Source organism: Chelonoidis abingdonii, chromosome 1, assembly GCF_003597395.2.
Source record: "Chelonoidis abingdonii isolate Lonesome George chromosome 1, CheloAbing_2.0, whole genome shotgun sequence".
Lineage (NCBI taxonomy): Eukaryota > Metazoa > Chordata > Testudines > Testudinidae > Chelonoidis > Chelonoidis abingdonii.
In genome coordinates, this window is record NC_133769.1 from 94450696 (window position 1) to 94475392 (window position 24697).

General features: G+C 39.8%; 1 protein-coding gene across 8 annotated transcripts in view; it reads left to right on the forward strand.

Moving 5' to 3' along the window:
* The window catches only part of ATF7IP (activating transcription factor 7 interacting protein), a 168689-nt gene that overhangs the window by 13075 nt on the left and 130917 nt on the right, over nt 1–24697 (forward strand). Inside the window, exon 1 of one of the 8 annotated variants that reach the window (XM_075067662.1) lies at nt 6977–7188. The exons of the other annotated variants lie outside the window; for them this stretch is intronic. Coding sequence (XP_074923763.1) covers nt 7115–7188 — 74 coding nt within the window. The 5' untranslated portion in view covers nt 6977–7114. Of the gene's footprint in view, nt 1–6976; nt 7189–24697 lie in introns of those variants that run through there. 8 annotated transcript variants of the gene reach the window in all.

Sequence of the window (24697 nt, forward strand, 5' to 3'; positions counted from 1 at the left end):
TAAGGGATAACTGGCTATACATACGCACAAGTAGAGCACTACTTTTTTCTATTGTTTTTAAAAAGGCATTTTTCCACTACACAGGCATCATCCTCTTCCTTCCCTTAAATTTTCTAGCACTGGCAAGTACTGACCCTAGCTATCTTAAATTCACTATGCGTTTATTTTTTTTTTTAATAAAAAGCATTTGGTAATAGGAATAGCATCCTGACATCCTCAAACAGCAGATCAGGACCTCTCTTCTGCCCACCTTCCAAAAAAGGAAAATTGATCAGGACAGACACCAAACAATTTCCTAATCTGAAGCTGATACTACATTAATTATCTTTTTTTGTGAGGTCTTTTTAAAAATATTAAAATCCTGGGAAGGGACTTCTTTGTCTATGAATTTAATTTTTTCTGCCAGCACACATCCTATAACTGATAAATGAAATATGCCCTGTGTGATTTAAAAAAAATCTATAAATGCTTGCTTATACATACTGATTTCTAATGGTTCTTTTGGGGTTAATAAGAATACACTGCTCTGAGAAGATAGGTTTAGAATAGTGCGGAGGGTGGGTCTCCTAAAAACTAGGTGTGCGTCTTTATTATGTGTTTATGATAAAGGTAGATAAAAGTTTTTTAATAAAATATGAGAATTTGAATGCAATATGGTCACTTGTGTTGAATAAATCTGTCGGTAATTAATGCATGCATTGATCACAGTGTGTGTGTATAGGGGGAGGAACTTTCAGAGAAATTAAGGCCTATCATATGGGGAGATTATTTACTATATTCAGGAAATGGAACTGACACAGTTAATATTCCTGGTACTGTGGTGGTGGTGGTGGTGGTATTTATTAATTAATACTGCCTTAGTTTTATTCATTGGCCTTGACTGTTTCAGTTGTTTTCAGTGGTATTTATTGGTTGACTACCCAGAATAGTTAAGGTATTAAATGCTTTCGGATTCTTTCCAGAATTCTTACTCATAAATGTCTGAATTTTTCCATCATTCCATTTATTTCCCGAAAAATATGATTTTTCTTTTGTATATTCATCAAATTTAGTATTTAGTTACCTTCTCTCTTGCCGTAAGCCAGTGGGATTCCTTCTTTCCCATCCTTCACACAGGTGCACTTCTGGCTTTCTTCAAAATATGCAGATCAGTCATTTTGGCCCAGCAGAATCTTTTAAAAAGTCTCTCTCCTGAGATTTCTGTGTTTTTAAGGCAGTGTGATTGCATTACTGATTAGTCCAAATGCTAATGCCTGATATTGTCCAAATCAAAGGGAGAAAATTTTATCATATCTCTCAGCATATCTTTAAATTGAAATAATACTCTATTTTGCAATAACTGGTGGAGATTATGGTTTTAGGTACAAAAACCTCTCTAGCAGCTGCCAGCTAGTGCAGACAGGAATTTTACAAAAAATTCTCAGATAATTCTAATTTAATTATCAAGTCTGCTGTACCTGTTCTGTTTCTGATTGATGTTAACCCTTGCTGTGCTATGTTCCATTGTGAGTGCCGACAGTGGATGAGTATAGTAGTGCTTTTCTACAGATATACTCAGGTGGGTGATTGTGTGTGCTTGCGCGAACACTCTCTCTCTCTCTCTCTGTCTATCTCTTCTTGTTCATGATAATAGTAGGCACAATGTAAGTGCACTTCATCTGAGGATTTTGATGCCCCTTCAAAGAGCTTAATTTAGTCTCACAACTTCCGTGTGGTGCAGATAAATTATACCCATTTTACAGATGAAGATGAGGCAGAGAGAACTTGTCCAGGGCTACACAGGAAATCTCTTGGCTTCCCATTCTTTGCCTTAACCATTTCAGCTATCCTTCTTCCTCCTCCTTCTGTCCTGTTCTCCCTTCTTTCTTAGTGTTTAGACGTTGCTTTGTTTTGGTTTGCTTCTCCCTCCTGCGAGGCTGTTTTAGAATTAATATCTTTCTTCCAAGCGCTGTAGGAAATGACTGCTCATCAGGAAGCCTTAGACAGATGGTTTTTGTGGGTTCTTTTTTTAAAGTGGTTTTTGGAATGTTTAAAATGTTTGTTATAGCTTGAACTGCTGTTACATATAGAATGCCAATATTCTCATTTTCAGGCTCCTGAGCATTTGAGTTGTTAGGTGTTAATACTGCTGGCTAGTGGCCCCGCAACTACCTTTTCATTAACAATGTTTTTTTAGTAGGGGGAAGGAAACAAAAATAATTGGTTCATATTGATGGGGATAAAGCAGTTAAATACTTAATTGGGGTGAAAGTGCGTTCTTTTGGTTCATTTTAGAATTAATTGTGGTTATAGTTTTACATTAATCACTAATGGTAGTCTTAAAGATATAAGAGTTTCTAACAGGTTAATACCAATGTTTTTAACTGAATGATTGCTATACATTTTAAATAGGAGGTTATCAGTGGGGCTTTGTTAATCTCTGCTGATCATTCTTGCATGTCTGGTGTTGCATCATTTTTTCCATTTGAGCCTTATGGCGTTCTAGAGGATTGACTTTGGTGCTGACACAAAGTAAATCTGGAAGATAGACTCCTGAGACTGCGCTCTTGCTAGTAATAAATATGAATTTCTGGGAAGAGTGCCAAACAATCATGGGCAAAGAACTTGTCCTCATTTAGATTTCTGAAGTTGCTTTTCAAAGAATTTTACTAACAGAAAAAAATTATAATCTGCATTTACATGGAAACTTTATGCTGATACTTGGATTCATTCATTTCTAAACTTTACTCTCACTTGGAACTGTATTAACACGTCTTGTTTGTTTTTTATATTTTCCTCTGAAAGCCCAGAATTGTTTCAGTTGCCACAGCTGCATCTTCTCATTTTCAGTAGATGTTTTGGAAGTAAATAATCTCAGACTGGATTCAAACTGAACTGGAATGGACTCTTAATGCAACAGTCCCTAATGCACATAAATCGCTCTCTTTCAGACTGCTCACTTCTTGGGTACTTCAACGAGTAGCAGCAACTGGTTGCAAAGCACACAGAACTGTTTTGAAATTTGAATATTTAATCTTATTATGATTATGTGATTTCAAAGTTTTAAATGGGCCCATTAGAATTTATAATCAATGAAAATGTATTAAGATTTCTCAAGAATTCCGTGTCTTAAAGAGAGTTACGAGTTTGTCAAGTGTTAGTTTTTCTGCATCATCTGCATTATTAGTAGGATTAGACCATTTTACACTTTTTTCTGGTATACATTTAATAAAGGATGAAGGTCCAAATGTAAATTGCAACTGCGTGAAACAAAGATGCTTCTGTAAAGCTGGGGAGGGAGCACAATAAAACTGAGAATTGCTCTTTAAGCACAAGGTGAGGGAGCACAATATTAATTATGACTCTTGAGTCACAAGCTAGCAGCGCTTTATCCAATAATAGCTGACTTTCACCTCTCCTACAGGAGGAAGCTGACTATTGCTACCTTCCTTCTGAAGGTACAGCCCTATGCTGCGAAATAAACCACACAGGACCAAATAAGTATATGTTTTTATAGACCGTTTCCACATTGTAGAGATCACTAGTTTTCTTTGCCTTTTTAAAACCAGAGAGGAAGTATGGGGAAATGCCAGTCTTTTGGCCACGTGATGTGTGAATAATTGCCATTTGGTGCTGTAAAGAGGAAGTTAAGTGATAGTCTGATTTTTAGAACACCAGTGAAACAATTTTTCCTCTGAGCTTTTTAAAACAAAATTTAAGCTACTAGAATTGACCTACCTGTGTCAGGGTCTATTTTTAGATGTTTGTGGTTTCTTTTTTTTAATCAAGACATAATTACTGAATAAATATGTTTAAACTAAAATTTTGACACAAACCCAAAGTAAATTATTTCTAATTATTTTCTTAATAAGCAAGCTATTCTTCCTTAGCAGAATGTCCTGCATCTTTCTTCTGTATGTACACACGATAGCAGCATTTGCTTTTCATGGGTATCCTGTCTCTCCAGTTTACATTTTCTGCTGGTAAGGCTAAAGAAGTTATTGTTTTTAACAAATACCCTTCATTTTTTGAACATAATATATCTTCTGGTTTTTAGGTCATCCTGGTTTTAGATTAGGAAAGTGTATATGTTTTAGGGGGAGAGTTCCAAGTTTAACCTGCATTAAAAATACAAGTGTAATAAAAGCTTTTCAGGTGCGTGTGCTAAGCAGTATGCCCTAAATGGGGAGGCGAGGAGGAAAAATATTTCAGCCTTTTTACTAATAGAATCCCTGGGGGATTTATGAGCGAATAATCTACTTTTTAACTTGCAGTACATGCACTCTAAGTTGTACTCATCTCATACAAAACTAAATTTTGGAAGCAACTACAAAAACTGCCTAGTTTAGTTTAGCTCTTTCAATATTGATTACTTTGCTCTGTATGAGAAACACAGATGTTGCCGCAGTGATGTGGGATTTAACAAGCCCTCTAGCTGCTCTAGTTTTACCCTTTTCATGGAAGCAGTTCATAATGCTTTTAAAACTTAGTTGGTATGTTTCTGAATATTCAACCAGCTGTTTCTGCTTTCCTTAACCACACTGTGTATCTGAAAACCTATTTACTCATAGCTAGTTGAGCACTTAACTGGATGCAGCAAGGAGAAAATAACTTAAAACCAAGGGAGTGCCCCTGACTTTGTTCCGAATGTTCTGGAATCAGGGTGGTGCCTTTTTTTTAACACAACGGATAGATCTTTTGGACTGTCTTCAATCTCTGGCACTGAACTTCATTAGAGGAATGGAGCTAAGATTCTTAATATAAACCAGCTAGAAAACACAGGTGGCCTTGTTTCTGAAGAGCTGTTTTTTGTTGTGCTGGGAACTTTACTAGGATATACTGTCTTTACATCTGGTTGTAGTGCAAATTTTCTGTATGTGAGAAATGCAAGTTTTATATTTTTAGCAGCATTTGGTGTCCTTTATCTAATAGGAATATGAATCACGTATATCTTCTGTTTTGCTCAGCAAATGACAAAAGAACCACTGAAAGAAGTATACCATACAACATTTGGAAGTGCTAATAAATAAGATTTTGGCTGAAATAGAATATGAATCCCAGGATTTTCTCAGAGGTCAAGGCAAGCTATTGCCAGGTCTCTTGCGTGGTTTATTGGTTAATGGGAGTGATTTAGTCTGGCATTCCTCCTGGACAGAGAAAATTTCTTGCTTTATACATCACTGCAGGCTCTGATACCACAGTGAAGAGTGCACTTTCTAAGCACCAAAATAGACTAATTTGGATTAATAGAAGTTCTCAGATAGTTAAACTACATTGTGTTGATATGAGGAATAAAAAAACTTGTATAATGCTGAACTAACTACCTAGAACCAAACCTAAAGCAAAATAATCTTACAGTGGAAAGAGGCTATAAAATAAATTTTGCATTTCTGTAGCGGCTGTAACCTAGGGACATCAAAAAGAAATAAGAAACTGGAGAGAACAAAGGGAGATAAGTGGAGCAAAGCAGACTTTCCTGCCCTGGAGTGAGCCTGACTGGAGCTGATGAGCAGCACTCCTGTTTGCTCATTTGTGTTTCTTTTTCCACAGATGTGCCACTAACTGGTGCCACATTGCAATAACACACTCTTGCTAAATATGAAGTCTGTTAAGATTACTCTGCTTTTTTGCTTTTCATTTTTCGCTGCTGTAAGCACTAAAATTAGATGTGACAGTAAGTCTTCTTATTTAAGGAGACTCACATCAAATGAGACAGGAGGGCATGAAGATCCGATTCATCCCTTTCCCAAACAGACACGATTTATGAAAACAAAACATGACTTTTTTGTGTGTTCAGAAGGTACAGCAACTAAATAGAAGTGTTCTTAAGAAACATGTAATTGAATTATTAATACTCCTGGGCTTTGATTGGAAGGAGGGAGAAATTGTATTGAATTAACCATTTGGAGTTTGAGAGATGGTGAAATACCGATTTCTATATCTACCGGTAGCTGTTTTGTTTGCAAAACTGGAAAAGCTAGAGCCCACAGTTATAATTGCCTGATGAAGGAGAAGTAAATGGGGGGAGGGGCCATCTAAATTAAACCAACTGGCCAGACTGGTTACCTGTCAACAGCAGATGAAAATTGTATTGATCGTACTGTGAAAGTGGTGGCTGATCAGTTACTTTTTGGAGGCTCTGAGGTATTGGGAATAGGAGCTGAGGGGTTTAAAAGACCAGCAGTAGTAATACACAGCTTGAGTAAATCCATTTCTTTCAAATATTATTATTTGGATTACAACTACACACTAACTAAAAGCAAATTGAACGATGGAATATTAGTTCTGAGCTCTCCTTCATGGAATAAATTAAAAAATTGCCTACAAATGTCTTTTTTATCACAGCTCTGTTAAGCTAATTGTTAATCTTATTGTTGGGACTTGGATCTGGACAACTGGTAAACAAATAACTCGACTGTACGTTCTAGAACCAGTAGTTGTCTGACAGGGAAAAAAGAGAGGCTTTACTCAGCAATATCCTGCTGCAGTTTAGTCATGAAATGAGGCCCCCTTTATGTAAATTTTTACTGGTGCCAGCTAGCTGTAACTGCAGTCTGGCTCAGCTTTGGCAGCAAATAACATCTGTCATGGACTTTCTGTTGCCTGGAATGTAGACATTCTAATTTCTGGACTGAAAGAACAGGGTGATGGATCTGAAAAGGTATAGAAAAGGCACCTAAATGTATCTAGGCTTTGAATGTGTGGAAATATTGGAGTTTTATCTTGCTGCTTTTTTAATGTGCTGCCTTGTGCTCTCATCAATTTTTGCCTGTTGGTACTACTGTGTGGTATGTGGGAGGTACTTCACTGCACATAGTTGCTGCAGTGCTAATAGTTGGCAGCACAGAAAGCGGTACAAAGAGTTCTGATTCTAGACACTTTCAGTTGCAACATTCATTTTGAGGCTGTAGTGTGCTTGTTTAGTGATCTTCAGTGATACCATCTCTTGATGTATTCACATGACTAAGTGGGGGATATGAGCACACTTTACTGAACAGACATGGATCACTAACTGAAAGGTAGTGCAGTAGCCCACGCGCTGGCTAATCTACAGTATTCCTGCTTGTGTGTAAATGAAACAAGATTTTATTCTCAAGATGGCCGACCTGGAAGTCTACTTGTAGCTTTGATATTTATGCAAATGAGTTTAAATGCCTGTGGCTTATATAGAGGAGGAAGTTCATTTCACACATGTCAAGAGTTCTCCAGGTAAGAGAAGCGGCTTCTTCTTTGCCCTGGTCTTTCAGAGGCCTGGCAACTTCTCTTTTCCACTTATGTTCTGTTATTTATGTTTTATTTTATTTTTTGGCAAAATGCCAGGGACACTAAGCATAGTTTTGAGAATTACATGTACCAAATGTTTTTTTGAGAGTCTAGAACTCTTGTTTTATTTTACTTGTTTTATTTTAATATAATTTTTTGTTTGGCTTATTCTTGCTGCAAGGAGAGTAGTTTGCAGTTACCATAAAATGCTTTCATTGAGAAGTTGAACTGAAGGCTTTAAAATATCCCAGATATCCCAGAAAACACACACATGCCACTTTTACTCCTTTGTGTGTGCTTCAAGTATGTATGTGTAATATGTGTGTGTACTCTGTGTGTGTGTGTGTGTGTGTGTATATATATTATTTTGCTAGCACTTTGCTTTCTCTCTACAGTGACACCAACTGATGCATGTGGAGGCATGACATTGTTGCAAACTTTCTCCCCTTTATAGAGAGTAAGGTTTCAGAAACTTAAAAAACATCACTAGCAGATTTAATTTGCTGGGTGTCATTAGATATAATTGCACCATCCTACATTTAAACACAAGCTGCTCCTGGTTTAAATTCTCTTGTATAGGTGCTGGCAAAACTGATGTTTAAAATATTGTACTCCGAACTGTCATCAGTGAATATGTCATGTACACATGAGTTTGTCCCAAATGAAAGCACTGTATGTGTATTTGTAAATAGGCAAAGTAAACAAACTATAATAGGATGTTTGCTTTCGAACTTTCTCTCCATCAGTGGTATGACAAAAGAAACTAGCTACTATACATAAAACAGTTTTAACAGTCGGAAATATTGTTAATTGCAATTTATACTATGTATGGATGCACCTGTAGCACTCTTAGCATCTCTTTATTGTGTATGTAAGAACTGTGTTTGGCAGATGTGTGCCAATTCTGCATGTGAATACGCTCATGTTGCCTCTTGCCTGATGAGACAGTAGTGCTGAAGAAGGTTTCAAGCTGTGCCAGAGATAGGGAAGGTAGGGTGTGTGACCAAAGAACATGAACCGGGCTGGGGAAAAGAGGTGAGAATGCATTGAGGAGACTAAGGGATGTGAACAGGGCCAAAGAAAACAAGGGCAGGGACTGCTTAAAGGAATAGACCAGCAATTGAAAAAAAGACCAGGAAGAATGGAACTGGTCAAGGGAGCTGATCAGGACTAAGAAAGAAAGTCAGGGGGAGCTTAATTAAATTGGAGGGGAATTGGGTGAAGGCTGCGAGCTGCATTCCACAAGTAATAGGATGGAGTAGAATGAAGAAAACTGGAGAGCAGTGACTAGATATGACAGGACAGTTCTGAAGTATGGTGTTAGTAGAGACCAGGAAAGAAGATACAGTCGTGCTAGAAGGGTACATTAGAACTGGATAACAACAAGGAGGGGAAAATTAGCTCAGAAATTAATAAAACTGAGAACTTGAAAGTGGGGAAAGATGTATAATGAAATATACTCCGGAGGGGACAGGGAAAGGAAGAAGTTTTGAACATCAACATTTTGGACTAACTGCAGATTGTATTTTATATACTTCAGCACCAAAATCTGCTACAGTTTTTCTTACTAAAAAGAAAGATTTTATTATGGACCATAGGTTTGCTTGCCTTCTGTTATTTCAAAAACTTCTTAGATTGTAATTGTGTGTCAGGTTAAAAATATATTAAAATAGTGGAATGACTCCATAATCTCAACATTGGGAGTTTTTAAGTTTTAGTTGAACAAAAAGCCACAGTTGAGAAAAGAGCACAACTTTGGCTAACATCACTTCCTGGTTCATTGGTAGAGGGAAGGCAGCAATTTAGAAATAGTAAAGCACTATATAACAAATGGATGCAGGGGCAAGAAAGAAAGTATATATGAATTAGAAGTTATGAAATGTAGAAAATTGATAAGGGAAGTTAGACATCAGGGAGAAATTCATGGCTGGCAAGGCTAAGTATATTAGGAACAAAAGAAATCCTAGCAATGGTTTAGGCCTGTTACTAGATGAAGATGGTAAATGATGCAGAAAGTTCAGAAGTGTTCAATAAATATTTCTGTTCTGTATTTGGACAGAAACTGAGTGGGGTATTCATATCACATAAGTTGAAGTGCCTTGCAGTCCATTAGTAACTGAGGATGTTAAACAGCATATACTAGAGATTTTTAAAGGCCTGAGGAACTTGCACTCAAAAGTCGTTGAGAGTTGGCTGAGGAGATATTTGGCCCACTGATAGCTTTCAGTATATCTTGGAATACTGGAGAAATTCTGGAAGAATTCTGGAAGTGTGTTGTGGCAATAATCAAAAAGGACAAGCAGGGTGACATAGTAACTGTGAGCCAGTTAACCTGACATCAGTGCCAGGCAAAATAATGGAGAAGCTGGTACTGGATTCAGTAGATAAAGAATTAAAGGATAGCAATATAATTAATGTTAGTCAACATAGTTTTGTGGAAAATAGGTCTTGTCAAACAAACCTGATTGTAAAGAACACAATTACAAATTTGGTTGATATAGGTCACTGCCTAGATGTAATAGACTTGTGTGAGGTATATGACTTAGTACTGCATGACATTCTGATGAAAAAAATTAGTACTATACCATATAAATACTTCACACATTAAGTGGAGTAAAAGATCTGAAAAAATAGTAGCTAGTACGAAATTATAATTGAATGGGTGTGTTTCTAGTGTTAGGGATTGGTTTTAAGGCATGTCTGTTCAACATTTTCATCAATGATCTGGAAGTAAATGTAAAAAAAATCAAATCACTGCTGATTAAAATTTGCAGATGACACAAAGAATAACAGTGATAAATAATGAGGAGGACGAGGTAGTCATACAGATTGAATTTGGCTGTACTGACATGCAGAGTTATACATCAAGAAATGCAGGCCATACATATGGAGTGGGGCGCTGTATCCTGGAAAGCAATGACTTTGGAAAGGATTTGGGATTGATATTGGACAGATAATTCCGTATGAGCTTCCACTGTGATGCTGTGGCAAAAAAAGGCTAATGAGATCTTTGAATGTATAAATAAATAGGGGACTAGAGAAGTGGATTTTTCTTTGTCTTTTTTTAACCTCTGACTATAGCATGGGTGAGACTGATGCTGTAATACTGTGTCTGGTTTTGGAGTCCACATTTTAAAAAGGATGTTGGAAAAATTGAAGAGGGTGCAGAAAAGAGCTACAAAAATGATTCAAGGTTAGAGAAAATGCCTTATTGATTGAACCCTTTTATCAAAAAGAAGATTGAGATGTAACGTGGTTAGTGTATAAGTGCCTTCCCAAGCAGAAAATACCAGGTGTGAAAGGAGTTTCTTAATATATCAGCGAAAGGTATAATAAGAACCAATGGCTGGAAGCTGAAGCCAGACCAGTTCTGTTTAGAAATAAGACACAAATTCGACAATGAGGGTGATTAACCATTGGAACAAAGTGTTAGAGGAAGTAGTGGATTCTGTGGCTCTTGGTTTGAAGACATCAGGACTGGATGTCTTTCTGGAAAGTATTTTTATGTCAAACAAGTTATTGGGCTCAGTAAAGGGCTAACTGGGTGAAATTCAGTGGTCTGTGTTATTCAGGAGTTCAGTCTAGATCAGTGGTTCTCAACCCATGGCCTGCAGGCCACTTGTGGCACAGTCAGCACACAGCTGTGGCTCATGTGCCATCCTCAGGGCCATTCAGGTTGTATAGATATTGCATGGATGCGACCCACATAACACACAGAGAGCTGCATATGCGGCCCACAATAGGTTGAGAACTATTGGTCTAGATGATCTAATGGTCTGTTTTAGCCTTAAACTCTATGAATTTGTAAATAAGTAATGTACTTAATTCTCACAAGAATTAACATTATTCCTTTTCTGCATGGAGGCAGACAGTTCTGTTAAAAATCTGAGCATTTTATATCTGCAAAGTGGCATGAAAATTCTTTGAAAAAATCTGAACTAGAGGCAGCACAGGTTCACCAAACTGCCAGTAAGTTAGCTGTGAGAGAGTTAGCAAATGCTATGGTGAATTAACGTTATGATAGAGAAGAAGAAACTTCATCTCCCAAACAGCCGCAGCAAATGACTGTACAAATTCTATATGGTGCATTTGATTAAAGTCAGCTCACGACTTCCATTAATAGAACTCTAGCCATTTGCTCTCTTGTATTACTTGTCACAGGTCATCTGTAAATGATGCTTACTTGTGAGGATGTTTAGGCATCACCATATTCAGAGAGAAGACAACAAACTGTTGGAGCATATTGTTGACACTTTTTAAAGATTTTACTCTCAGCTGAATAATGTTATTCCTCAGAACCATCTGTAAATTCTCATGTTCTTCTGGTGTCCAATGATGTCCCGTTAGAATATGTCGTTCACTCCTGTTAGAAGGGCATCCTGACTTTGCTTACTTCCGTTCCATTCAGGATACTAAATCCAGAGCATGACCAGTTATGTGAGTAGGCCAGAAGCCACATTGGGCAGTCCTGTGATTGTCATGAGAGCCATGGAATCCTGAGCTGATCCAGAAAAAACTTACTCTGCATAGGCATTGTAGTCACTGAAAATATATTCAGCCTCTGAATCTACAGTACCAGCATGCTGAAGAATTGAGTTAGTGCTTGGAGCCTTAGTGCAGTCAGTACACCAATATTAACTCCATCTTAATTCCACTCTAAAACTCCAAAGGGAAAAAAAGAAACATCGAGATCTGATCTTAGGAATAGGAGTCGTCCAATATCTTGAGATCAAATGCAAATAACAGAGGCACCTGCTACCCAAACCCCTCTTCCACACATGGTATATATATCTAGCTGGTGACAGCTTTACCACCCACTCTTTTGGTCTCCAAAAAGCTCCAAGTTTGTTCACTGAATATTTGGCAGTGGTGTTAACATAAGTTAGTTATCAAGGTGTCCACATGGACACTTTCCTGGATAGCAGGCTTGTAGGAGCAGTCTGGAGAAGAGATCAAGTTGATTGTTTAGTCAGGGTGTACCCTATTTCATTCTCTTCATCTGAGAGTAAACCACAAGAAAGCTACTCAGATGGTGGAAAATTCATGGGACCTGTTCCAGACTTCTACCCACTTACTTACCAAAAGACAGTTTTTGATTTGACACATTCATGGTAAGATTCAAAAAAAGTTAGGTTAAAAATTATATACTAGACAAAATAAGTCAAAAGCCTTCTCAGTTGTGACTATGCCTTAGAAAATCCTGGAGGCTCTGTTGCATGGGCAGTACCCCAGAATATTTGCAAAAGTGTCTGTACTTTTCAGCTATTGGCTGTAATTGTGACAATGCATCTGGCATTGGCTGAGGAGCTTTCCTTGGTCGTTATGCAGTTCAAGTCCTTTAGGAATTGTAAGGTGACAAGGCTTTATGTAAGTGATCTAAGGTTGAGGGCAATTTCTGTCTGACTTTCCATGCTTTCCTCTTTCAAATCGAGTAGATCTGTGCAAGTTTTGATAAAAACACCTATGCCATGGATTTTGTAAAAGCTGACAAGGACAAGCTCATTCTCTGCTACTTTATTGAGCAATGTTCAATTTTTTTGAATCATGCATCCTGCATCAAATCATTTCTCTGGAGATTCATCTCCCCAATAAGAACAAAGTCTTAGCTAATAACCTGATTTGAAATACAGTATTCCATATGAATGGTTTGTTAAGGTCACTGCTTCCATCTTCAGGTAGTCAGGTGACTCCTCAATTAGACCTTTTTGCCACAAGAGGCAACATGATGTTCTTTCAGTTCTGGTCTGAAGTTATGAGATCCTGAGTCCTTCATGGATAGAGTTCTCTGGGATTCAAGCCAAGAATTTTTGTACATCTTTGTTCTTCTACCTCTTTTGCTAAGTATCATCCCAGAAATGATCCAGAACAAACTGAGATGAGACAGGTTTAGCTTGTTGGGCATGTCATTTCTGGTTTAGATGTCCTAACATTTGTCTTCAGAGCCTCCATTTCTGTTACTGGGGCTTCTGACACAATAGTGTTCTGCAAGTTTCTGCCAAAAGAAGATGGTGCAAATTGAAAGCAGCAAATTCAGAGGAAATACTTTTTCACACATAATTAGACTGTGGAATTCATTGCCACCAGATATCATTGGGACCAAGATTTTAGCAAAATTAAAAGAGGAGTAGGACACTTATACGGATAATAATTTTCAGAGTTATGATATGTCATTCTAAAAAGTGTTGTGGAATGGATATAAAACCTCATGTTACTGGGTTTGAGCTGATCTATTATTGGTTAGGATGAGACTTTCATAAGGGTCAGATTATTTTACACTTTTCACTTTATTTTACTTTACACTTTTATTTTACCTTTCTTTGAAGCATCTGGTGCTGACAATTGTTAGAATACTGCACTAGGTGTACTACATTTTTGACAATTCCTGCATCTGAAGAAGTGAGTTTTTACCCACGAAAGCTTATGCCCAAATAAATCTGTTAGTCTTTAAGGTGCCACCAGACTACTTGTTCCTATAATCCTAAACACCCATGTAAATGAATGGAGCGGTTAACAGGACTCAGAGTTCTCATTTTGTGCTGTGTCCAGATTCAGTAGTATCACATTACACATTTACACAAATTTAATATTTTCAAGTTCTATAAATATGTTTATATGAAAAATATTAATTATACAATTATAAAATCTCATAGATTATTCATGAAAGGTTATACTGATCAAACACAAATATTCTTCTATACTGTTGTTCACTCACATTCTGTATACTGTAACATTCATAGTAGTGACTAACCTTCACAAATCTTTCCTTACAGGAAGTGATTCTAAAACACATTTGAGTAGCTTAAATCTATCCATTCTGGAAGTTTTGAGCCAGGAAAGTTTGGACGAAAAATAAATTTAATAACTAAGGAACATTTTCCTTTGAGTGATTGCCTTAGCGTCCTTCTTCTTCTTTCTTTCAGTGTTTACATAAAGCACAATTTCTTCTTAAACAATTAGAAAAAATTGATCTGGAATGGTAGTTTTAAGTACAGTACCTCTGCATCAAGTTCAGTTTTACTCTCGTGAAACAGACGACATGAAACAAAAATTAAGGTAGTGAGACAAGATCAAGAAGGACGCTCCATTCAGAGTGAAATGTTCCATATGTTCTGAAATCTAAATTTGATATATGCTAAGGAGTTACCCTGTAGAGAATTACTGTTGATAAAAATAGACCAACTTACCTATAACTCAATTTTCTGGGTTAAATGTCTGTTTAAACATTCATATCTTTTAATGCCCACTTTCTTTACTAATAATTTTTTCTCCTAACAGTAAATTAGCTTACACTTAAATGGCCAGAAGGCTCGAACACATTCTTAACCATAAAATCTTTCTTAGCAGTGGTATTATTAGAAAAATGACTGTTATTTACCAAATGGGCTATTATACCATGGTCACAGATGTCCGCAATGCCAATAACCACTGCCAAAAACACTGAAGTGAAAGTGGTATTACTTAGGGTAGCCCAAAGAGTATGTTATGTACCTAAAAAGTGTGGACACAAGATCAAACTGCATGATATTTCACTTTGCCATCTGTGGCTTCCAATTTCTTACATTGGTACAAGTTACACATAATTCTTTGAGGAATTGAATTATTAAAATTTGTTCTATATTTCTAATGTATTTCAGGTTCTCTTTTTTTAAGACTCCATTCACATTGAAGCAAACAATTTTGGTTCCTTCACTATGGCTCACCATAACTTGTGGTGCTGATCCTGGAGAAAGTGTGACACATTGTGAATTTTCCTTTCAAGTCAAGACTTCTAGTACTTTTAAGAGCATCAGAGTCGTAGGTGACAACACAGATTCAGCTCTGGAAAAGGTTTTCTGTTGGAGCAAGATTTGTTTATCTAATCACAAATCCAGATACAAAAATGTTCCTGTTGTAGGGAGGACTTGAAGACTTTGCAAAGGCAAAAGAAATAAAATCAGACTTTTCTTATTCTTCACTTAAGGATCTGGAAAAATGGTCCATAATTATCTCAGACAATTGAGTCATTTTATTTATGGTGGGGAGGTAGTTCAGAGAATTCCATTCTCTACCCTGATCTTTCCAAATCACATTCTTGATCATCAGAAGAAACCATGTTACCATTTGATCAGCATTGATGCCGTTTCCTGGATTTACCCAAAATAGTACTTTAAAGAGGTGGTGATGGTGGAGTGAGGTGTCCAAGATATTTCATAATTCTCCAATCAGGAGAATTCAGGCTCATCCTGGACTTGAAGTGGGTGAATTATTTCGTGTAATGAAAATAAATTTAAGATAAAATTCTTCGTCTCAGTCCTACCAGCAGTATACAAACATAATTTATTTGCCTCAGTTGATATCAAGGACTCTTACTTAGGTTACCACTGCTGAGTCTGATTAGTAGGGCCTTTTGAATAACTAAAATTGAGGTGGAATCTCCATGAAATTCCCTTCTGCTTTAGAACTGTTATCTGTTCTTGGAACCAGCCAAGAAATAATCACAAAGGTCGAACTAGAGCAACACTCAGGGTTGATTTATTAGCATCCCTTACTTGCGCAATTATACTCACACACATAACATGTTCATGCCAGCAGGCTGCAGACGTGGATGCTGGTTTTGGTTTCACAGGTGGCTGAGAGTGATCAGGTGACAGCTGCCCGGAAATCAGCTGCAAGGTGACGAGAGTCCCCAAAGTCCCTTTGGATCTGTGGGAGTGTTCTTGTCCTGAGTTTAGCATGCTGTTACATTTCCTTGTTGATGACCTACGTGGCTGCCTATCTTGAGATTTATACCCTCACCAAGATAATACTATGATTTCATAAAAGGCAATATTTGCCTCTTTGTTTTGCCATTGACTGTCACTCACTCACACTATGTCACTCATTCTTACATTAATTGATTACATATTTATAAGCATGAATACAGTAGATCATATAGAGCAGTGCAGCTTTAAGCAGGTATCTAACATCATTGAGGAGCTTTTGCTGCTTGTAGCTTTGTAACAGCGTAACAGGAAACAGTGCAGACTGCATTCGAAAGAACAGACGGGGGGGCATCTGGCAACAGGTCATCAAGATAATGACAAATGCTGAAGAGAAAAGAATATGTCCCATACTTGGGGGGGAAATGGCTGATGCAGAAAAACAAATTGAATTTGAAGATGTTCTTATTCATTATGAGATACAGGAGTTGGGTCTCCCTCCCTAGTGTTTTAGACTTGAACAGCCCTTATTGGAATCCTAATTTCTCAATAGTGTCTCTTTCTGTGAATCCAGTTCATCTTCAGAACTTGCCAGTTCTGGGCTTACTGTCCTCAGAAGAAAACCTTGACAATCTTTGATAAAATGTTTTGGGAAGCACTAACACCATTGTCTCCTTATTGGCAGCTGTGGCCCTTGCACAGCATGTGCTCAAAAACGTCCTCTTCCAACAGCCCTTGAGCTTCCTTGTGGGGGGAAGACAGACAAACCAATTTTTGTCGTTTAATTTTTTTTTTCTCCTTTAGCCCAACTTTCTATTTCTTTTATACTGAGGATTCTTTCACCCTTGGTAGATGTAATTGCTGGTTAAGCCTTTCCACTATACCAGTGGCAGCCACATCATGCAAATCTTCCTTACCCATTTCCTGTGATATGGAAAAAACAATACTCTGCTTGTGCACTTTGAAGGTATTTTGGCAGGTATTAAATGGCTGGGTAGATTATCGTCTTGCATTTGAGCTTGAATAGTTCTCAACTGGGAGCTGCAAGAGAAGTTGTCAGAAGCAGCACTAGGCATGAAAAGTAGTATTTGGACTGGTTGCAGTTACCTATCGGAAAGACCAGAGGAAATAACCTACTGTGTTTAATGATTTTGCCACATCCCAGGAAAAGATTAGCAAGTAAAGAAGAATTTTTCAAGTGTCCAGAAATATTGGATCACCACACTCACCTCCACAGATCCAGCAACCACCCCAGAAACACCAAGAAATCTGTTATCTACAGCCAGGCGGTTAGATACTACAGAATGTGATCCAAAGAAAAAGTCCAGATGCAAGTACACACCTAAACCCGCTTAAAACTACCTTCACTGAAAAAGGACACTCTATCAGAGAAATAGATTGCATCATGGAATGTGGGCCACCCAAATACCCTGGAAGAATCTGCTTCAATACAGAAAAAAGAAAACAACCCGCTGACCCCCTAGCTGTCACCTGTCAACCCACACTCGAAGCCATATGGGATGGTATCAAACAATTACCCATCCATATTTCATGGAGACCACATCCTGAAAGAACCCCCTCTTTTGGTCTTCAAACCACCTCTCAACCTCACCAAACTTGTCATCAGGAGTAAGCTCCCCACAGATCAGGACACACCAACTCAAAGCAGCACCAGACCCTACCAGAATAACAGCTGCAAACCTTGCAGACATATATTCAATACTATGATGATCAGTATCTCCCACAACACAACTTTCAAGATCAATGGATCCTACACATTCCTATCACGTGGTGTTCCTCATCCAGTGCATCAAATGCCCCAACAACAAGAATTATATAGGTGAAACCAGACAATCTCTACACAATCAAATGAACTCTTCCCCCCCCCCCACCAAAAAAAGAGGTCTTATCATGGTGAACATTTTTCACAATGTAATCACTCCATATCTGACCTCTGTCCTCATTTTGAAAGGAAACCTGCACAACACCTTCAAAAGATGAACCTGGGAACTTGAATTCATAACTCTGCTGGACATTTAAAAACTATGGGCTTAACAGAAACACTGGTTTTATGGCCCATTACAAAAGTCTGTAACACACCCTGCTGTTTACTAACCTTCGTTTGTCCTATGATTGCAGAAGTAATTGCCCACTTCATTTTAAAAGTGGCTTCCTACTATGGCTTCCTGACCTGTAAACCCCTTATGCTTAACAATCTGTCCCCCTTTGTATTTAGCTTAAGCTATGTCTACACTATAAAGTTAAGTCAGCTTAAGTTATGTCGATGTTCATCCACTGCTGTAATTGAAACACTTTTGCATGTCCACACAAAGCTCCTTGTGCTGATGAAGTGTGTCCACAGTTGATACTCTTGCATCGACAGAGAGCAGTGCACTGTGCGTAGCTCTCCCACTGTGCAACTCACCACCATCTGCTGCTGGGTTTTCTGGGAAGGGATCACAGTGCCTTATGGGGGGCAGGCTCAACATCCCATGATTCAATTTTCTCTGTCCCATTATTCCATGGGCTTCCAACTGTGTTTTTCACTGCTTTTCAACAGCCCCTGTAAACTGCATGTCCACCATCTCTGCCTGAAAGCATAGATCCTGCCCTTCTCGTCAGTATTATGATGAGCATTATGGACACAACGCTGGTGATCCAGCAGTACTTCATGAGCTGTGAATCTGATAATGAAACCATGGTGGCTACCCTGCTGTGTGCCATGGACAGAAACAATTCAAGATTGCTTTTGGCATTCACAGAGCAGCTGCACACGGTAGTCTGTCGGATCTTGGCATGGGAAACAAGCACTGAGTGGTGCGATCACATTGTTATGTAGGTATGGGATGATGCGAAGTGACAGCAGATCTTTCAGACATGCGAAGCCACCTTCCTGGAACTGTGTGTGAGATTTGCCCCTGCCTTTCAGCGCAAGGATACCAAAATGAGTACTGCTCTAATAGTGGAGAAGTGAGTGGTGATTGCTGTGTGGAAGCTGTCAACTCCAGATTGCTACCGGTCAGTTGCAAATCAGTTTGGCATGGGGAAGTCCACCATGGTGGCTGCAGTCATGCAAGTGTGCAGGACCATTAATTACCTCCTGCTATGAAGGACTGTGTCTTTGGGCAATGTGCATGAAATAGTGGATCGTTTTGTGGCAATGGGATTCCCTACCTGTGAGAAGGTGGTAGGTGATGCACACATCTTTATTTTGGTCCCAGACCAAATTGTGATGGAGTACATAAACAAAAAAGGCCATTTTTCTATGGTATTTCAAGCTCTGATGGATCACTGGGGTTGTTTCATTGACATCAGTGCAGGGTGGTCAGGGTAGGTGCATAATGTATGCATCTTCAGGAATACTGGCCTGTAGAGGAAGCTGCAAGAAGAGACTCTTTCCAGACCAGAAGATTCCAGTTGGAGATGTGGCAATGCCAGTAGTGATCCTTGGAGTCCCAGCCTATTACCCCTTGCCCTCATGGCTCATAAACCTTACACCAACAACCTTGGCTGCACAAAGAGTGCTTCAGCAGCAGGGTCATCAGGTGCAGAATGACTGTTGAACGTATCTTTGGCTGCATAAAAAGTTGTTGGCGCTGCCTTTTTGGCAGGTTAGACCTCAGTGTGGAAAATATTTCCATTGCCATAGCAGTTTGCTGTGCTCTGCATAACATTTGTGAAGCTAAGAGAGAGAAGATTCTGCAAGGATGGAGCATTGAGCTGGATCGGCTGGCTGCTGCTTATGAGTAGCCAGATACCAGGGCTATTAGAGTGGTTCAACGGTGAGCTGTTCGAATCACAGAGGCTTTAAAGGAGCATTTTTACAAATGAGCTCTAGTGATTTGAGTTTATGTAATGCGTTTAACCAGGCATAGTTTTCTTGCACCATAATGTGAACCTTGTAATGATTGCTATGTGTGCCTAAATTTTACAGTGCAAATGTGCCAGTTACCACTGTGTATGCATTTCAGTGGCAACCATTAGATGTAAGAGACAAATAAAGATTCCTTCTCTTTCTATAAATACTTTTATTCCACACTCATGAAAACGTTTCTGTGTTCTGCAAGGATCATGAAAATCAAGAGCATATTTTCAAATTAGGTTCTCCTGGTTGGATTTATGTCCAGCTGTCATTGCGAAACGTGGGGAGTGGACTGGAGTGCATGGGATACTGCAACAGCCTGGGAACATGTGAAAATGTGAGGAGGGAGTATAGGGAGGGCATGGAAGATGGCTCTGATTGGACTGTAAGGGGAGGTGAGCATGGATGTTTCTGCCAGTAGTTCAGCATGTCTGTTTGGTACTGGAGCAGCTGTATCATCTGCTCCTGTCTGTTTCCTCTTCTGGCTATCCATTCACAGTTTCTTGTTGATAACCTCTTTGCATGGTCCCTGTTCGCAATCCAAAGCATCGGAAGATTGCAGCACTTCCCAGAACATGTCTCCCTTATTCCTCCTGTTTCATTCTCATCAGATGGAGCTCCTAAGCCAGTGTGCAGGATGAGACTCCCTCTCAAGGGCACATCTGCAGTAGCTAAAGAAACAACAGACAGAGGCACTATTGTGAGTGGACTCACAGCCTTGATCCAAACAAATTAGAAACACCACTTTCTCATGGCAGGAACACAACACAGGGAGAGCCCCAGTCTTGGTGAGTTTGGCTTGGGATGAAGGGGAAAGATGGGACAAAGGGTGGGGGAGTTCAGAGGAGTATCACTGCAAGCGCCTAGGGGCCACTATTCTTGATACTAGCACCATTTTCCACAGGCTGGGGTGATAGCAGCTGATATTTCACTCTGAGCGTAACGAAAGATGCATGTGTGCAGCTGCAGACCAGGTCCGTATGCTGCTTGCCTATGTGCTGCTTTAGTGCATGCTGAAGTAATTGACAATTGGCAGGGCAAAGTTCCTACTGTGGGGAAAGAAACAAGGCAGCCCTCTCAAGAAACCTTCAGCAGAGGATTGCAAAGTACCTCTAGGAAAGTTTCCTAGAGACCTTTATGGAGGATTCCCGGTATGCATAAACAAACATTTCTGCAGGGCCCCCTCTGCCTAGCTGCCCAGGGGAATGAGAAGCAGATACAAATTGTGCCTGTGTTAGTTATTATAATCTCTCTTGTACCCTGATTTTAAAAAAGCAGAGCAATATCTCATGTCTCCCTTCAGTATCAAAGCGCAATGAATACTCACTAGAGCTTCCCTCTCCTGCATCAGATATGCCAGAGCCGGAGTGCTGGGACTGGCTAGACCCCTTTGGAGTAACAAAAAGAGGTTCTGGCTTGCCATGCCACTGGATGTCCCTGTTGTCTGTCCCCCGTCCTCCTCCAACTCCACTTCTTTGTCCACAACATTGTCCTCAGAGTTCACTCTGCTGGCCGCTGTCTCGAGTCCCCCCTGAAGTATTCACTGGGCTCTTGGCAGTGGCATTGGGGTAGCCGCTGAGAATGGTGTGCAGCTCCTTGTAGAAGTGTCATGTCTTTTGGCAAACCACCAGTCTGACGATTGGCCTCCCTTGCCTTCTGGTATGCCTGCCTCAGATCCTTGATCTTTGCACAGCACTGCTGTGTGTCCCTAACGTGCCCCTTCTCCTCCATGCGGCAAACAATCTGCTCATAGGTATCAGAGTTCATGCGGGTTGAACAGAGCTATGACTGCACAGCCTCCTCTCCCCACAGACCCAACGGATTCATTAACTCCGGTGTACTCCAGGTAGGAGCATGTTTGCTGCTGGTAGCCGGCATGGTCAGCTTGGTAGAAGCTATGTGAGGTGTGCATGTCGAGCAGACAGGAAGAAGAATTCCAAAAATTCCCAGGGCTTTAAAGGGGGAGAGGTATATGCCTGTGTACCTGGGTGCAGGGCAATGGAGTTCAAACTGCTGACCAGAGCGGTCACGATAAGCATTGTGGGACACCTTCTGGAGGCCACTTAGGACGAAAACCAACACAGTGTCTACAGTAACACTTTGTTGCTCTAATTAAGTCTCCCTAAACACTACACCTCTTGTTGAGATGGGTTTTTTATGTTGGCATAGCAGGAGAGTTAAATCTCCAGGAGGAGTGTTGTAGTGTGTTCACCTCCACAGTTAGGTCGACATAAGCTGCTTTATGTTGACTTAACTGTGTAGTGTAGACATGGCCCTACTTCTTGTTAGGAAGTACTCTGTGAAGTGCAAAAGTTTGTTCCTTCCACTAACGGATATTGGTCAAATAAAAGATATTACCTCACCCACCTTGTGAAATTCAGACAGCCAGAACAATTACAACATCTAGGTAACCCAAATAGCACTTGTCCAGTGGAGAATTTACATGTTTCCAAATCTAGATGACATTGCTCAAATGATTTTCCACCAAAAGCCTCACTTTCATGAGTTTATAATTTTCCTAAAAACACAAATCTGAATCAAACCATCATACACCTTCATTGGGTTATGGCTTGTAGTTATATTTCAGCTGTGAGCTGTGGGTTTCTTGTGTATAATCTTTTGTAGAGTTCCATGGTTGAAATTGATTGTAGTTTCCCTGAAGATTATGCTCATGTGGGAGTGTTCCAAAGATCATTTGATAGATCAGGGTGGATGTTGAAGTTATGGTGGAAATCTGAGAGGGAGTTTGGGTCATCTGCCCAGAGGATGAAAATATGAACAATGTTTCTCAGGTATATCATTGGATTTGTGGTGCATTTTTCTGGAAATGCTTTCTTGAGGTGGTGCCTGAAAAGCTTGGTTTATTGGGGTGCCATCTTAGTACCCAAATGACTGTTCCCATGGTTTAGGCAAAGTGTTTGTTGTTAAATGTAAAGTTATTATGGGTAAGGGTGAAATAGATGAGTTTGGTCATGTGTTTGGGTAAATTTCTGAGTGTTGTCCATTGTCATATGGATATTTTGAGGCAAGCAGTGATATCATTGGTGAGGGATGTTGGGGGGGAAAAGATCAGAATTGTTACCTTTAAAATATACCTGCATTTCCAGTACACCAGTTGGGAGCTAATCTTCCCTATATTTAGTGTTTAATGTTTGTAAATATGTAACTAGTTCTTTATTTTCTTGGTACTCATTTTAAATTATATTGTATCCAAAAGTGGTTTACCCTCCAGTGTTCCATACTTAGGAGCGGGAGTCTTTCACTAACAGAATTGTCTTCAAGTGATTGTCCACATTGATTGCATTCTTGTGCATATACTGAAACTGGAGCTAAATCTCCAGGATTTAAGATATGTCCCTCCTGTAATGCATCTATGCTACTCAACAATGGGTACGCTAAGTGCCTTTTTCTTGTAGGCGAAGGTTATATCCTTGACCATTTCTACGTCTGCTGCTGTTTTTCTAAGCGGCCTCAGAAAGCTGGGGATCCTAGTTCAGTTATTTTTTCTGAAGTGCTTCATGAAGACCTCCCTGGGAACAGAGAAGGACACAGCTAAAGCTCAGTTCTCCTTTCAGTTCCTCTTGCCCCAGCAAGCCATGATTCCACCCCAAGCTCCAGTGCTGAGACATCTAAGAGACTGCATTGGTTGACTGCACTTATCGATTTATTCAAGAAGCTTAGGAAGGAGCATTGCTCTGGAGTCGAGACGTAGATCTTCTCTGGGACCCTCAGACTGGAGACATCAGAACTGACATTTAGAGTATGTCTACACTACAGGATTACTCCGATTTTACAGAATTCGATTTTTGGCAAAAGACTGTATAAAGTTGAGTGCATGTGGCCACACTAAGTAAATTCATTTGGGGGTGTGCATCCATAGTACTGAGGCTAACATCGACTGCTGGAGTGTTGCACTGTGGGTAGCTATCCCATAGTTCCTGCAGTCTGCCGCCCATTGGAATTCTGGGTTGAGATCCCAATGTTTGAGGGGGCAAAAAACATTGTCGCGGATAGTTCTGGGTGCATGTCATCAGGCCCCCCTCTCCCTCCCTCCCTTCATCCCTCCCTCCATGAAAGCAGTGGCAGACAACCGTTTCATGCCTTTTTTCCTGGGTTACCTGTGCATATGCCATACTGCGGAAAGCATGGAGCCCACACAGCTGACTGTAAGTTTCCTGGGTGCTGTCAGACGTGGGATTGCATTGCTACTCAGCAGCAGCTCATTGCCTTTTGGCAGCAGATGGTGCATTAGGACTGAAAGCCATTGTCGTCATACAGAGATGGGAGTGACTCAGCCAGCTCATTTCCCATATTCTGCCGAGCACCCAGGAGATGTTGAGGGCTAGCAGTCATAATACAGCATCTTCTGGCGAGCAACCAGGAGATGGCGATGGCTTACAGTCTTAACGCAGCATCATCTGCTAAGTGCCCTGGAGATGACGATGGTTAGCAGTCATACTGCACCATCTGGTGCCAGCCTAAGATGTAAAAGATAGATGACGTGGATCAAAACAAGAAATAGACCAGATTTGTTTTATATTTATTTGCTCCCCCCTCCCTCCGTGAAATCAACAACCTGCTAAACCCAGGCTTTTGAGTTCAATCCTTAAGGGAGGCATTCTATGTGACAGTTGTCTGTGTTTCTCCTTGATGCAAAGCCTTCGCCTTTGTGGAATTTAATTCCCTGTAAGTCATATCATCAGTTGTCCCTCCCTCCGTCAGAGCAATGGCAGAGAATCGTTGTGTGCCTTTTTTCAGTGCAGACACCGTACCCCGGCAAGCATGGAGCCTGCTGAGCTCAACGCAGCAGTCAAGAACATTGTAAACACCTCGCACATTATTGTGCAGTTTATGCTGAACCAGACCCTGCAAAACCAGGCGAGGAGGAGGCGACAGCAGCGTGGTGATGAGAGTG